Source organism: Falco punctatus, assembly GCF_963210335.1.
Source record: "Falco punctatus genome assembly, contig: scaffold_303, whole genome shotgun sequence".
In the NCBI taxonomy this organism is placed as follows: domain Eukaryota; kingdom Metazoa; phylum Chordata; class Aves; order Falconiformes; family Falconidae; genus Falco; species Falco punctatus.
Window position 1 is genome coordinate 1 of NW_027660130.1, and position 15,865 is coordinate 15,865.

The 15,865-nt window shown below is 64.9% G+C and overlaps 1 protein-coding gene across 1 annotated transcript; it reads right to left on the reverse strand.

The window, feature by feature from the left end:
• Positions 1–4: 4 nt before the first annotated feature.
• On the reverse strand, positions 5–15,298 carry LOC308057893 (retinal guanylyl cyclase 1-like; the record flags this gene model as incomplete). Its single annotated transcript, XM_080411912.1, has 18 exons — positions 13,247–15,298; positions 11,799–12,100; positions 10,406–10,760; positions 9,095–9,179; positions 8,849–8,945; positions 7,976–8,080; positions 7,627–7,710; positions 7,247–7,327; positions 6,101–6,277; positions 4,923–5,079; positions 4,243–4,392; positions 3,620–3,768; positions 2,763–2,926; positions 2,060–2,252; positions 1,345–1,519; positions 696–794; positions 176–270; positions 5–37 (listed from the first exon to the last, which is right to left on the reverse strand). Coding segments are annotated over exons 1-18 (4,395 nt in total), but the record flags the coding sequence as incomplete, so codon positions are not given.
• Positions 15,299–15,865: the final 567 nt, after the last annotated feature.

The window sequence follows — 15,865 nt, forward strand, 5'->3', positions numbered from 1 at the left end:
GTCCCACCAGCCAGTACGTGTCCTCCACGCCTTTGCCCTGGAGGGGTGGGGGTGGGGGGAGGGACACACAGAGCCGCCATCAGACCCCCCCCGGGGGGGGCAACAACCGGGGAGGGGGAGGGGCAAGGGGCCAGAAAGTGGGTGCCAGGGGGGTAACGGGGGCACCGGGGGGCACCTTGAGTTCGGTCTTGCCCCGTATGTCCAGCTTGAAGCCCTCCTTCAGCGCCTGCAGGATGGCCACCGTGCGGGCGTTGACGTGGATCCGGTACGCTGCGGGGACACGGCTGTCACCCCCCCGTCCCCTCCCCCTCCTCCCGTGTCACCCCCGGCCACCCTGTGTCCTTCCCCTGCCCCGTGAGGAAGGGGACCTGTGGTGGGATGTGTGGTGAGACCCATGGGGGGGGTCACACACACGAGGGGGGGGGTCACACACACGAGGGGGGGGGTCACACACACACGGGGGGGGGTCACACACACGAGGGGGGGGGTCACACACACACGGGGGGGGGTCACACACACGGGGGGGGTCACACACACGGGGGGGGGGTCACACACACGGGGGGGGTCACACACACGGGAGGGGTCACACACACGGTGGGGGTCACACACACGAGGGGGGGGTCACACACACACGGGGGGTCACACACACGGGGGGGGGGTCACACGGAGGGGGAGGGGGCTGGGGGGACACTCACGGAGGCCGGTGGACTCCATGCGTGACGCCGTGTTGACCGTGTCCCCGAAGAGGCAGTAGCGCGGCATGGTGAGCCCCACGACGCCGGCCACGCAGGGCCCTGTGAACGGGGGGGGGGGAGGTCAAGGGGCGTGGCCACGAGGGGGTGGGGCCTCGGGGCGGGGTCACAAATAGGGGGGTGCGGCCAAGGGTGGTGGCCGATGACTCGTGGCTGTGTTGACCGTGTTGACCACAGCCAATGGGGTCATGGCCGTGTTGAGTGTTGGCCAAGAAGTGATGGCTTTGGGCGTGGCCAAGGGGCGTGGCCACTGTCAGGGGGTGTGGCGTCTCAGGGGCGTGGCCAGGGGGCGTGACAAGGGCCACGGCCAACGGGTCACGGCCAACGGCTCATGGCCATGTTGACCACAGCTACGGTCACGGGCGCGTCGAGTGTCGGCCAAGAGATGATGGCGTCGGGTGTGGCCGAGGGGCGTGTCCTGTCTAAAGGGCGTGGCTGGGGGGGTGGTGGTGGTGTGTGTGTGTTGCCCCCAAGGTTCACGGCCGACACGTCACAGCCCCGTTGACCGTTGGCCGTGTGGCTCCCGAAGGCCACGGCCGGGCTGGGAGGTGTCGGGCAGGACCCCGGCCCGGGGGAGGGGGAGGGGCCGTACCCGAGTGGAGGCCGATGCGGATGCGGACGGGCACCTCGGGCATGTGGCGCATCTTGAAGGTCCCGACGGAGCTGAGGATGTCCAGCGACATGTTGGCGATCTCGCCGGCGTGGCGGTTCCCGTTGCGCTTGGGCAGCCCCGAGGCCACCATGTAGGCGTCCCCGATGGTCTCCACCTGCCGGGACGGGACGGGACGGGATGGACCATGGCGGCGACGCGGGACGTGCCGCGGACCCCCGGGGGGGGGAGGTCCCACCCCACGGCCACCAAGCCCAACCCCCCGCCCCACCACCGAGCGCTGGGGGTGGCCGCGTCCTTGGGGAGGAGGTGGTGGTGGCCAGTGCGTGGCCATGTTCCTCAGAGGCCACCAGGGAGCCATGTCACCTTCGCGATGTCACTTGAGGACCCCGGGGGCACGTAAGGGTGGTGGCCGTGTCCCCTGTCTGTTGAGGTGGACAACGCGCAGCCGCGTCCCACTGTGGTGGGGCTGCGGCCACCAGTGCCACAGTCACCTCCCGATGTCACCGAAGACCTTGGGTCCCCGTCACCACCTTCTCCTGGTGGCCACGTCCCCATGGCTGCAGGGGGAGTGGCCAAAGCCCAGCCACAGGGTGGCCACATCACCTTGGCCATGGCCCTGAGGACCACGGGGACCACCGAACGCGTCTGTTTGGTGGCCGCGTGTGGAGCCGGGACCGAGGGGTGGCCCTGTCACCTTGTAGACATCGTGGGAGCCGATAATGGCATCGAAGAGGGTGTAAAGGTCGTTGAGGAGGTCGACCACCTCGATGGGCTCGCTCATGGCTGAGATGGTGGTGAAGCCCACGATGTCGCTGAAGTAGAGCGTCACCTCCTCGAAGTACTCGGGCTCCACAGGGGTCCCCATCTTCAGAGCCTCGGCCACAGACCTGCAGTGGCACGGGGGGGGGGGACACCAGGGCTCAGTGGGGACCACCCCTGTGTCCCCCCCCACCTGCCCAAGGCACTTGGGGTCTTCAAGGTCCCCAGATCTTGCCCTCAGGCCAATAGAGACCCACGTGGCTTCTGGGGGCCACCGGGACCATGGGGGTGGGGTGGGAGACGACAACTGTGGGACCTTGGTGTCCCCAGTCACAGGACACGTAGGTGGGGGGGGGTCTATGGGGACATGGGCAACTCCAGTCTGATCCTGGTGGCCACCTCCAGCCCCACATTCATGGGTTGGGTCAACGGACCATGGTCAACCTCAACCTGCCCCCAGTAGCCACATCTCACCCCCCCTCCAGCCCCACAGAACTCAGACAAGGTCCATGAGACGCCCCCCCCCCCCCCACCACCACCACCACGACCATCTCCCCCCTCCCTCCCCAGCAACCCTGAGGAGATGGACGCAGCCGGTGGCCGACCCCCCCACCCCACCCCCACCCCCCGGGACCCACGGGGGCAACATCTGGGTGAGGAGCTTGTCCGTCTTCTGCTTCTCGATCTCCAGCTCCTCGGTGCGCTCGCGGATGAGGTCCTCCAGGTTGCTGGAGTACTGCTCCAGCATGCGCAGCATCGAGTCGATGATGTTGGTCTTCCGGCCCTTGTTGATGCTCTTGAACTGCCAGGACCCCCCACCCCAGCATCAAGGTGGGTCCCGTGGCCCAGAGACCCCACCCCACCCCGCCCTGGAGCAGGTCAATCCCCCCCCCCCATCCCCCACCCAACAGACACCACGGGGGGACACCCCCAGGCACACATGGGGTGGGGAAGGGCAGCACGTGGTGGGGCCGCGTGGCCACCAGCCCCACAGGTCCCCAGCGCAGGGTCACCCCACAGCACAGGGCCCACCAAACCCCACACTGGTCCCACCAAACCCCACACTGGTCCCACCATTCCACACTGGTCCCACCAAACCCCACACTGGTCCCACCATCTCAAACCCCACACTGGTGCCACCAAACCCCACACTGGTCCCACCATCCCATACTGGTCCCACCCGACCCCACACTGGTCCCACCACCTCAAACCCCACACTGGTCCCACCATCCCATACTAGTCCCACCCAACCCCACACTGGTGCCACCACCTCAAACCCCACACTGATGCCACCAAACCCCACACTGGTGCCACCACCTCAAACCCCACACTGATGCCACCAAACCCCACACTGGTGCCACCAAACCCCACACTGGTCCCACCACCTCAGACCCCATACTGGTGCCACCACCTCAAAGCCCACACTGGTGCCACCCAACCCCACACTGGTGCCACCCAACCCCACACTGGTGTGTGTGTGTCCCCCCGGTCCCACCTGGTCGAAGATCTGGTCGATGGTGGGCCGCCTCTCGGGCTGCTCGTTCCAGCACTCCTTCATCAGGTGGATGCACTCCAGCGGCGCCTGGTCGGCCGAGACCGCCGGGCGGCACAGCGGGGGGGGTCGCCTCACCTTCTCGATGATCTCTGGGGACACCAGGACACCGCGTCACCAGGGGGGGCTGGGGGTGGGGGGTGGGCGGGGAGGGACTGGAGGTGGGGGTGGGGTCAACCGAGGTGTCATGGAGGGCCAGAGGTGCTGGTGGTCATCAGCTGGGGGGGTGTGAGGGGTGTCTGGGGGGGTCCTGGAGATATTGGGGGAGATGTTCCTGGAGATACTGGGGGGGATGTTCCTGGAGATACTGGGGGGGATGTTCCTGGAGATACCTGGAGGTCCTGGAGATAGCTGGGGGGGGGGGCGGTCCTGGAGATACCTTGGGGGGGTCCTGGCGGTACTGGGGGGTGGTCCCGGAGGTACTGGGGGGGATGTTCCTGGAGATACCTGGTTAGGGGGGTCCTGGGGGAGCGCAGGCGTGTGGGAGTGGTGGGTTGTGGGGGTCCCGGAGGCGTTACTGGGTGGTGACTGGGGGCACTGGGTGGTGACTGGGGGCACTGGGGTACCTTCAGGGGGCAGTCCCAGCATGCAGTAGGGGCCGCTGCGGCAGATGACCTCCTGCATGATGATCCCGATGCCGTAGACGTCCCCTCGGAAGGAGCCGCGACGCTCCAGGGCCGCGTCCCGCAGCAGCTCCGGAGCTGTCCACAGGCGCTCTGCGCGGTGGGCGTGGCCACGGTCGCACACGCCCACTCCAAAGCCACGCCCGCCCCCTTCCAAACCACACCCACCGGGACACCCACCTACCCTGGCCACCTGCCCTTGGGTGGTGGGGGCACCTGATGGTGTAGTCACAGCCCCTATAGAAAACCGCGCCCCCTTTTGGAGACCACGCCCCCTATAGGAGGCCACACCCACAGCTATAGGCCACGCCTCCTCTAGGAGGCCACGCCCACTGCTGGAGACACCGCCACCCTCAACGGGGGATGGGTGGGAGTGGCCACGCCCCACCTGCAAGCTCCACCCCCAGGCACTGAGGCCCTGCCTCCATGTGCCACACCCATCACAAGCCCCACCCCCAGGTGCCACCCCAACGCTAAAGCCCCCAACTCCAGCCCAGAGACCCCCCCTTAGATCCCCCCCACCCAACAGTCCCTATAGGCTCCACCCCTTCCCCTTGACCCCACCCGCCATGGCCTAGCCCCGCCCCCCAGCCCAACCCCCCCCCCCCAGGCCCCGCCCTCACCCTGTGGCTTGGGGGTGGGGGAGGGGATGCGCTGGGCCTCCAGCAGCTCGTTGTAGCCGTGGTCGGTGACCTTGAGCACGAAGCGCCCGTCCACCACGCAGTTACGGGACTTGAGGCGCCCGTGGACCACGTCGCGGTGGTGCAGGTACCGCATGCCCTGCGGGACACGCCGCGGCACCCGCGCCGTCACCACCCCGCGACAGCTGGGGTCATGCCAAGGTGGTTGTCACGGTGGTCAACGTGCCGTGGGCAACGGTGTGGCTACTGCCACGGTCAACACCGTCATGGTTAACACCATCGTGGCCACCACCGTGGCTACTGCCATGGTCAACACTACCATGGTCAACACCCTGTCTACTGCCATGGTCAACACCGCCGTGGCCACCACCATGGCTACTGCCATTGTCAACACCATCGTGGCCACCACTGTAGCTACTGCCACGGTCAACACTGCCATAGTCAACACCATGGTGGCCACCACCGTGGCTACTGCCATGGTCAACACCGCTGTGGTCAACACCATGGTGGCCACCACCGTGGCTACTGCCATGGTCAAACTGCCATGGCCAACACTATCATGGCCACCACCGTGGCTACTGCCATGGTCAACACCGCCATGGCCACCGCCGTGGCTACTGCCATAGTCAACACCATCGTGGCCACCACTGTAGCTACTGCCATGGGCAACACCGCCATGGTCAACACCATGGTGGCCACCACCGTGGCTACTGCCATGGTCAACACCGCCGTGGTCAACACCATCATGGCCACCACCGTGGCTACTGCCATGGTCAACACAGCCATGGTCAATGCCGTGGCTACTGCCATGGTCAAACTGCCGTGGCCAACACCATCATGGCCACCACCGTGGCTACTGCCACGGTCAACACCACCATGGTCAACACCCTGTCTACTGCCATGGTCAACACCGCCATGGCCACCACCATGGCTACTGCCATCATCAACACCATTGTGGCCACCACTGTAGCTACTGCCATGGTCAACACCACCATGGTCAACACCACCGTGGCCAACACTGTGTCTACTGCCATGGCCATCATTGCCACAGCCACCAGCGCCACCATGGCCATGGTCACCGGCCCCACCACAGCCACCTCCCGTTCCCACATCCTTTACGCTTACTGCCACGTCCCCCCCGCGTGCCCTCCACTTGTCACCTTGATGAGGTCGATGAGGAGGGAGGACTTGAACATCCAGTCGAGCTTCATGTCCTCGTTGCGCAGCAGGTCCTCCAGGCTACCGCGGGAGCAGTGCTCCGAGACAATGGCGAAGATGCCGCAGTCGTGGAAGAAGCCCAAGAAGAGGTTGACGTTCTCGTGGCGCAGGTCACGCAGCTGTCCCAGGCCAAAGGACACGTTGGACAGGGCCCAGCATTGTCCCTGGGGCCTGGTGGTGTCCCCTCGTGGCCTGGCCTTGTCCCACCATGGCCTGGTGTTTACCCCTGTGGCCTTCTATGGTCCTGCACTGTCCCCCATGGCCCAGCAATGTCCCCCCATGACCCAACATTGTCCCCCAAGCAACAGTGGTGTCCCCCATGACCCAACGGTGTCCTGCCATGGCCCAGCGGTGTCCCACCATGACCCAACGGTGTCCCACCATGGCCCAACAGTGTCCCACCATGACCCAAGTGTCCTACCATGGCCCAACGGTGTCCCCATGGTCCAGTGGTGTCCCACCATGACCCAACAGTGTCCCACCATGGCCCAACGGTTTCCCCATGACCCAACGGTGTCCCACCATGGCCCAACAGTGTCCCACCATGACCCAACAGTGTCCCACCATGGCCCAACAGTGTCCCACCATGGCCCAACGGTGTCCCACCATAGTCCAGTGGTGTCCCCATGACCCAACGGTGTCCCACCATGGCCCAACGGTTTCCCCATGACCCAACGGTGTCCCACCATGGCCCAACAGTGTCCCACCATGACCCAACAGTGTCCCACCATGGCCCAACAGTGTCCCACCATGGCCCAACGGTGTCCCACCATGGTCCAGTGGTGTCCCCATGACCCAACGGTGTCCCACCATGGCCCAACGGTTTCCCCATGACCCAACGGTGTCCCACCATGGCCCAACAGTGTCCCACCATGGCCCAACGGTTTCCCCATGACCCAACGGTGTCCCACCATGACCCAACAGTGTCCCACCATGACCCAACAGTGTCCCCATGACCCAACGGTGTCCCACCATGGCCCAACAGTGTCCTACCATGACCCAACAGTGTCCCCATGACCCAACGGTGTCCCACCATGGCCCAACAGTGTCCTACCATGGCCCAGCGGTGTCCCACCATGACCCCTCACCTTGCAGAAGGCCAGCTTGGTGGCCGGTTTCACCTCGCTGTGCTGGTCTCCAGGGAACTTCTTCAGCCAGACCCAGTCGCCCTGGGGGCGGGGAGGGGCAGAGTGGGTGAGCTCCGAGCACCCCCACGACCAGCCCCACCCCACCACCCCGGGGGACACCAGGGCCGCTCCTCCCCCTCCCCCCACGCCCCCACCCAAACACGCAACCCTACTAGAAAACACTGGAGAACCTTCATCCGTTCACCCAGAAGCACCCTCCCCCCACCCCTTTTTTTGCCCCGGTTGGGGCGGGGGGGGGGGGGGGAGGGGATGGGATGGGGTGGGGTGGGGGGAGGGGCCAGTTTTGGGGTGAAACGGTGGGATTTTCGCTTCCAACTTACCTGCACGGAGGCGACAAGGCCCTGCTGGTTAAACAAAAGGAGGAGGAGGGGGAGGTGGCTGGTGGCCTTCTGGGTACCGGCTCCCTGCGGGAAAGGGCGGGGGCAGCTGTCAATCACAGCCGGGGTGCTGGGGGGGGAGGGGCGGTTCCCCACCCCCACTCCACCCGTGGTGGAGGACACGGGGCGGGGGGTGGTGGTGTGTGTTGTCCCTATGGTGGTGGCCCTGCCTTGTCGCCCCCGGAGGTGGCGGGTGGGGGGAGGGGGGGGGTGGGGGTGGCGGGGTGACGGGGAGGGTGACGGGGTGGGGGAGGGGCACGGGTAGGGGGAATGGGGGGAGGGGGCGCCTTACCTCGGCGATGGCCACGTTGGTGTTGTCGGGGGCTGCCACCACGCTCTTGACACTCTTGGCGTCCCCCCCGCTACAGCCGGCCAGGCTGGTGTTGCTGCCACCCACCTGTGGTGACAGGTCAGGGTGTCACCCGTGGGGACACGGCACCCAAGGGGTTACGTCACCCATGGGGACCCACCACCCCATGGATCTTCTCCCCAGGGGCAGAGCCTGGCTCTGGGGGGGACTTCACCCATGGGAACCCATCATCCGTTGGGATGGATCACCCACGGGGTCACCCGTTGGGACACCACCACCCATGGGGTCACCCGCTGGGATGGATCACCCACGGGGTCACCCGCTGGGACACCACCACCCATGGGGTCACCTGCTGGGATGGATCACCCACGGGGTCACCCGCTGGGACACCACCACCCATGGGGTCACCCGCTGGGATGGATCACCCACAGGGTCACCTGCTAAGACACCACCACCCGCTGGGTCACCCGCTGGAATGGATCACCCATGGGGTCACCCAATGGGACACCACCACCCATGGGGACCCGTGGGCCTGTAGGTCACCTCCCAAGGTCACAGGATCACCTTGGGACACAGGGACACTGGAGACATGTCACTCCAAGTGTCCATATGAGGAGGCCATAGGTCTCCTCAGCTATAGGGGAGGACACCAGGCCATGGGGACTCACCAGCCACACAGAATATGTCACCCATGGGGTCCCACCAGCCCATGGACCTCCTCTCAAGGCCAAGACTGACCATGGCACAGACCCCAGGACACAGGGTCTCCTTCCTGGTCACTTCTGGGGCTGTCAGGTCCCTGGGCCACCATGGCCACCACAGAAGACATCCCAACAGAGCCCCCCCACCCCTCACCTGCTTGCTGCTCTGGGTGTTGATGAAGGTCAAGTCCTCCATGGTGAGGATGATCTTATTGGGGCCCTTCATCAGCTGGGCCTGCTGGATGCGGCGCCTGCGGGGAGGGGACGCGGAAGCTGCTGAGGTGGCCCCCCAGGGACCCTGAACCTCCCCGAGGTCCCCCCCTGGGCCCCCCAGCGCCCCCCATGAGGTGTCCCTCACCCCATGGATGTCTCCTTCACCCCATGAGGTGGTGGCACCCACCTGATGAAGCAGGCGAGGGCAGCCCCCGCCGCGATGAGGGCAGAGATGAGGACAAACATGAGGAGGACGAAGGTGGCGTCCATCCCTGTGCCGGAGAGAGGAGCGGAATGAGGGCGGGGCACGGCCTAGCGGAGCCACCCTGGCCTCCCGTGGTGGGTCGTGGTCACCCAGGAATCCATGGCCACCTATGACTGCTTACGGTTCATGGATGCCCACCATGGTCACCCGTGGCCACCCATGGCCACCTATTATGACTGCTTATGGCCATGGATGTCCACCATGATTGTCACCTGTGGCCACCTCTGGTCAGCCACGGCCACCTATGACTGCTTATGGCTATGGATGTCCACCATGATTGTCACCTGTGGCCACCTCTGGTCAGCCACGGCCACCTATGACTGCTTATGGCCATGGATGTCCACCATGATTGTCACCTGTGGCCACCTCTGGTCAGCCACGGCCACCTATGACTGCTTATGGCCATGGATGTCCACCATGATTGTCACCTGTGGCCACCTCTGGTCAGCCACGGCCACCTATTATGTCTGCTTATGGCCATGGATGTCCACCATGATTGTCACCTGTGGCCACCTCTGGTCAGCCACGGCCACCTATTATGACTGCTTATGGCCATGGATGTCCACCATGATTGTCACCTGTGGTCACCCCTGGTCAGGCACGGCCACCTATGACTGCTTATGGCCATGGATGTCCACCATGATTGTCACCTGTGGCCACCTCTGGTCAGCCACGACCACCTATGACTGCTTATGGCCATGGATGTCCACCACGATTGTCACCTGTGGCCACCTCTGGTCAGCCACGGCCACTTATTATGACTGCTTATGGCCATGGATGTCCACCACGATTGTCACCTGTGGCCACCTCTGGTCAGCCACGGCCACTTATTATGACTGCTTATGGCCATGGATGTCCACCACGATTGTCACCTGTGGCCACCTCTGGTCAGCCACGGCCACTTATTATGACTGCTTATGGCCATGGATGTCCACCACGATTGTCACCTGTGGCCACCTCTGGTCAGCCACGGCCACCTATGGATGGATGGACGGGTGGACAGACAGATGGATGGAAGGAGGGATGGAGGGAGGGGTGGGTGGACAACCCAACGGAGCAGTGGAGGTGGGAGCGAGTGGAGGGATGGCCGGAGGGTTGGCCAGACACCCCCCTTGGCCAACCAGTTGGCCACCTGTGGGTCCAACTGGTCAAGTTGGCCACCTGTGGGTCCAACTGGTCATCCACGGACAGATGGAGAGAGGTGGGAGAAGGTCCATGCTGGTGGCCACTCACCCCCGTTGCAGATGGAGCTTGAGTCAAACCAACAGCCGTCGTCGGTGGCGGGGCTGGAGCTGTGGGGCCAGTGGACACTGTGGCCACGGTGGCTCAAACCCCGCGTGCCCGGCTCCAGCCCGTAGACGGGCCACAACTTGTCCCCTTTGTTGTCCGTGTCCAACACCACGTAGGGGACGGTGACGTCCCCGTCCTCGGTGACGGAGAAGGGTTGGCAGAAGCCCTCCAGCTGGAACCCGCGGGCGTTCTCGGCCACGCTGGTGCCCATCACCCAACGGCCCGTTTGCCGCGTGGCCTCCACCGCCTTGGCCAAGAAGTAGATGGAGTTGTAGATGGTGGCAAAGAGGGGGTGGACCTGTGGGGGGAGGGGGTGTCAGGGGGTGCTGAGGTGCCACCAGCAGGTCCATGGGTCGTGGGGACAGCCAGAGGACACCGGCCACGGCCATCCCCACCCAAGCTCGTTGGCTGTGGGCAACTCAACCCAGAGCTGTTGGCCACCGTCACCCCCACCCCACGCCCATGGCCATGGCCACCTCCCTCTGATGCCTACAAGCCACAGCCACCTCCCCACAAGCCACACTGGCCACATTCTCCACCAGTGGCCCCACCACACGTCTGACCCATAAGACCTGCTGGCTCCCAACCCAACCCCATGGACGTGTCCCTCACCCCATTGATGTCTCCTTCACCCCGTGGACGTGTCCCTCACCCCATGGACGTGTCCTTCACCCCGTGGACGTGTCCCTCACCCCATGGCTGTCTCCTTCACCCCGTGGACGTGTCCCTCACCCCATGGACGTGTCCTTCACCCCGTGGACGTGTCCCTCACCCCATGGACGTGTCCTTCACCCCGTGGACGTGTCCCTCACCCCATGGACGTCTCCTTCACCCCGTGGACGTGTCCCTCACCCCATGGCTGTCTCCTTCACCCCACGGACGTGTCCCTCACCCCATGGACGTCTCCTTCACCCCGTGGACGTGTCCTTCACCCCATGGACGTCTCCTTCACCCCGTGGACGTGTCCCTCACCCCATGGCTGTCTCCTTCACCCCACGGACGTGTCCCTCACCCCATGGATGTCTCCTTCACCCCACGGACGTGTCCCTCACCCCATGGATGTCTCCTTCACCCCATAGAAGTGTCCCTCACCCCATGGATGTCTCCTTCACCCCATAGAAGTGTCCCTCACCCCATGGATGTCTCCTTCACCCCATGGACATGTCCCTCATCCCATGGATGTGTCCCTCACCCCACAGACGTGTCCCTCACCCCATGGACGTGTCCCTCACCCCATGGATGTCTCCTTCACCCCATAGACGTGTCCCTCACCCCATAGACGTGTCCCTCACCCCACGGACGTGCCCCCCACCCCACGGACGTGCCCCCAGCCCACCTCGGTGGGGTCGATGTGCGCGGGGATCTCGTAGGCCTCCTTGGCCTGCTGCAGGGCCTCGTGGAAGGTGAGGTGGGGCGAGTCGATGGTGACGGTGAGGACGGCGTCATAGGCCAGGCGCAGCTTGGTGTTGTTGGCCAGGACGGGGTAGGGCAGGCGCCGGTAGGGCAGGGGGAAGGTCAGGGCGTCGTAGGGGATGAAGACGTAGGTGCCGTCGGCCATGCCCATCTCCTCCACCTCCTCCAGGAGGACCCGCTGCTCCTCGCCGCCCAGCAGCACCGAGTGCATGCACATCACCACCACTGTGGGGGAGGGGAGGGGGCGTCACGCTGGGGGTCTCCAGGCAACCGGCAGCTGGTGTGGGGGCTGTCTTCATCCTGGGCCACCTGCTCTGTCCTTTGCCCACCCACCTTCATCCACCTCCATCCGTCCTTCATCCACCCTTTCTCCACCCACATTCACCATCTCCTTCCATGTCCACCATCTCCTTCCATCCTTCCTCTCCTACCTCCATCCACTTCCATCCACCCTTCCTCCATCCATGCATGTCCACCATCTCCATCCATCCTTCCTCCATCCATCCATCCTCCATCCACCCATGCCCACCATCTCCATCCATCCATCCATCCATCCTCCATCCACCCATGCCCACCATCTCCATCCATCCATCCTTCCTCCATCCATCCTTCCTCCATCCACCCACGCCCACCATCTCCATCCATCCATCCATGCTACCTCATCCATCCATCCTCCATCCATCCACACCCACCATCTCCATCTCCATCCATCCACCCACGCCCACCATCTCCATCTCCATCCATCCACCCACACCCACCATCTCCATCTCCATCCATCCATCCACGCCCACCATCTCCATCTCCATCCACCCACACCCACCTTCTCCATCTCCATCCACCCACGCCCACCATCTCCATCTCCATCCATCCACCCACGCCCACCATCTCCGTCTCCATCCACCCACACCCACCATCTCCATCTCCATCCACCCACGCCCACCATCTCCATCTCCATCCATCCACCCACGCCCACCATCTCCGTCTCCATCCACCCACACCCACCATCTCCATCTCCATCCACCCATGCCCACCATCTCCATCCATCCATCCTTCCTCCATCCATCCATCCATCCATCCATCCACCCATGCCCCCATCTCCATCTATCCATCCTCCATCCACCCATGCCCACCTTCTCCATCTCCATCCACCCACGCCCACCATCTCCATCTCCATCCATCCTTCCTCCATCCACCCATGCCCACCATCTCCATCCATCCATCCTTCCTCCATCCATCCATCCATCCTCCATCCATCCACGCCCACCATCTCCATCTCCATCCATCCATCCTTCCTCATCCATCCTTCCTCCCCCCACCCATGCCCACCGCCTCCGCCCACCCATCCTTCCTCCCCTTCCCCCACCCCCTCACCTCTGACGCCGTCGGCCCTCTTCACCCTCCTCAGAGCCTCGCGGGCCTCCTCTCCGCGGGCGCCGGTGGTGGTGACGACCGTGACGGGCAGCCCCCGCGCCCGCAGCTCCTGGGCCAGCCCCTGCCCCACCTCCCGCCACAGGTCCCCGGGTGCCGACACCACGGCCACGTGGGCCCAGCGGAAGAAGCGGAGGACGGCGTGGAGGACCCCCGCGGGCTCGGGCAGGGGGGTCACCAAGGTGTCCGCGCCCTCCGCCTCGCCCAGGCAGGCCCAGGAGACCAGGGGCTTGTTCCAGGCGGCCGCCAGGAGCCCGGCGGCACCGCAGGTGGCCGGGCTGAGGGGTCCCACCAGCCCCGTGGCGTAGCGCTCGGCGCTGAGCAGCCCCGCCACCGCCTGGGGGGTCCGGCACGCCTCGCCCAGCACCACCGCGTCCCACCAGTAGCCTTGGTTGAGCGCCGGGTCGCGGTTGAGACGGGCCACGGCCAAGCGGGAGGCCACCTCCGGCAGCGCCCGGGCCAGGACGGGGTCGCAGGTCCAGGGACCCATCACCCCCACCTTGAAGGTGGCCCCGTGCGCTGGGGACGGGCGCAGGAGGAGGAGGAGGAGCAGGAGCAGGAGGAGGTGGGGGGGCCACCGGGGGTGGTGGGAGAGGCGGAGGAGGAAGCTGGTGGAGATGGCACCGTGGCAGGAGGGGACGACCGTCTGGGGGGGGCCACCACGGTGGGAGGTGACGATGGTTTGGGTGACACCGTGGCTGTGGGAGGTGCCACCACCGTGGGATGTGCCGCCGGTGTGGGAGATGCCACCAGCCTGGGAGATGGTGCTAAGGGAGGTGCCACCACCAGGGAAGGTGCTGTCACGGGAGGTGCCACCACGGTGGGAGATGCCGCAACAATGGGAGACGTCATTGTGGGAGATGCCACTGCCGTGGGAGATGCCACCACTGTGGGAGACGTCGTTGTGGGAAATGCCACCACTGTGGGAGATATCACTCTTCTGGGAGATGCCACCACCATAGGAGATGCTACCACTATAGGAGACTCCGTCATGGGAGATGCCACCACTGTGGGAGATGTCACTCTTCTGGGAGATGCCACCACCATGGGAGATGCCACCACTATAGGAGACTCCATCGTGGGAGATGCCACCACTGTGGGAGATGTCACTCTTCTGGGAGATGCCACCACCATAGGAGATGCCACCACTATAGGAGACTCCATCGTGGGAGATGCCACCACTGTTGGAGATGTCACTCTTCTGGGAGATGCCACCACCATGGGAGACACTGTCATGGGAGATGCCACCACCATAGCAGATGCCACCACTATAGGAGACTCCATCATGAGAGATGCCACCACTGTGGGAGACATTGTTGTGGGAGATGCCACCATCGTGGGAGATGCCATTCTGGGAGATGCCACCACCATGGGAGACACTGTCATGGGAGATGCCACCACTATGGGAGACGATGTTGTGGGAGATGTCACCACCGTGGGAGATGCCACCACTGTGGGAGACGTTGTTTTGGAAGAAGCCACCACCGTGGGAGATGCCATTTTTCTGGGAGATGCCACCACTATAGGAGACACTGTCATGGGAGATGCCACCACTGTGGGAGACACTGTCATGGGAGATGCCACCACTATAGAAGATGCCATCATGGGAGATGCCACCACCATGGGAGATGTCACGCTTCTGGGAGATGCCACCACCATAGGAGATGTCGTTGTGGGAGATGCCACCACCGTGGGAGATGTCACCATGGAAGATGTCACAGTATGAGATACCTCCGTGGCAGAAGCCACCACAGAAAAAGTCACCATGGGAGGTGCCACCACAGGTCACGTCCCCACGGGTGCTGCCACCGTGGGAGAAGCCACCACGAGGCCACATGGTCCAGGGCAGGACGTGGCTGTTGGGGACGAGGCAGGGGGTCCTCAGGCCCTGGGGGGCCGTGGCGGGAGGCGGTGGGGGGGTCCAGGGGGGTCCAGCGATGCCACCATGGTGGGACAGGGACCAGGGGGTCCGCAGGGTGGAGGGCCACCACCTGTGAGGGAAGAGGGGTGAGAGCGGGAGGGGGGGATGGACCTGAGGGGGGGGGGTCCCTGGGTGGGGAGTCCTGGGTGGGGGGTCCCTGGGTCCATGGGTGGGGGGTCCTGGGTGGGGGGTCCCTGGGTCCCGGGTGGGGTCCCTGGGTCCATGGGTGGGGGGTCCCTGGGGGTGTTTGTCTCCAGGGGCGGGGGGTGGGGTGTCCCATGGACCTGGATTCGTGGGTGGGGGGAGGGGCTGGCCCAGATACCCCCCACCCCGCTCCCATCATCCCCTGCGGCCCCATTAATCCCCCGGGGGGTAAAACCGGGATAATCCCCCCCCTCCCCCCCCTCCGGGCAGCGCAGACACGTGTGGGGTGGGGGAGGGGTGGGAAAGTGTGTGGGGGGGGAAAGTGGGGTGACAGCCACACCCTGTGTCACCCCCACCCTGTGACACCCCCCAGTGACACCCCCCCCCAGTGTCACATACACCCCCCACGGTGTGGCCCCACCCCCACTGTGTGCCCCTCCCCCCCCACCCCCCCCCCCCACCCTGGCACGCGGGTGCTGTAATCCCCCCCCCCTCCC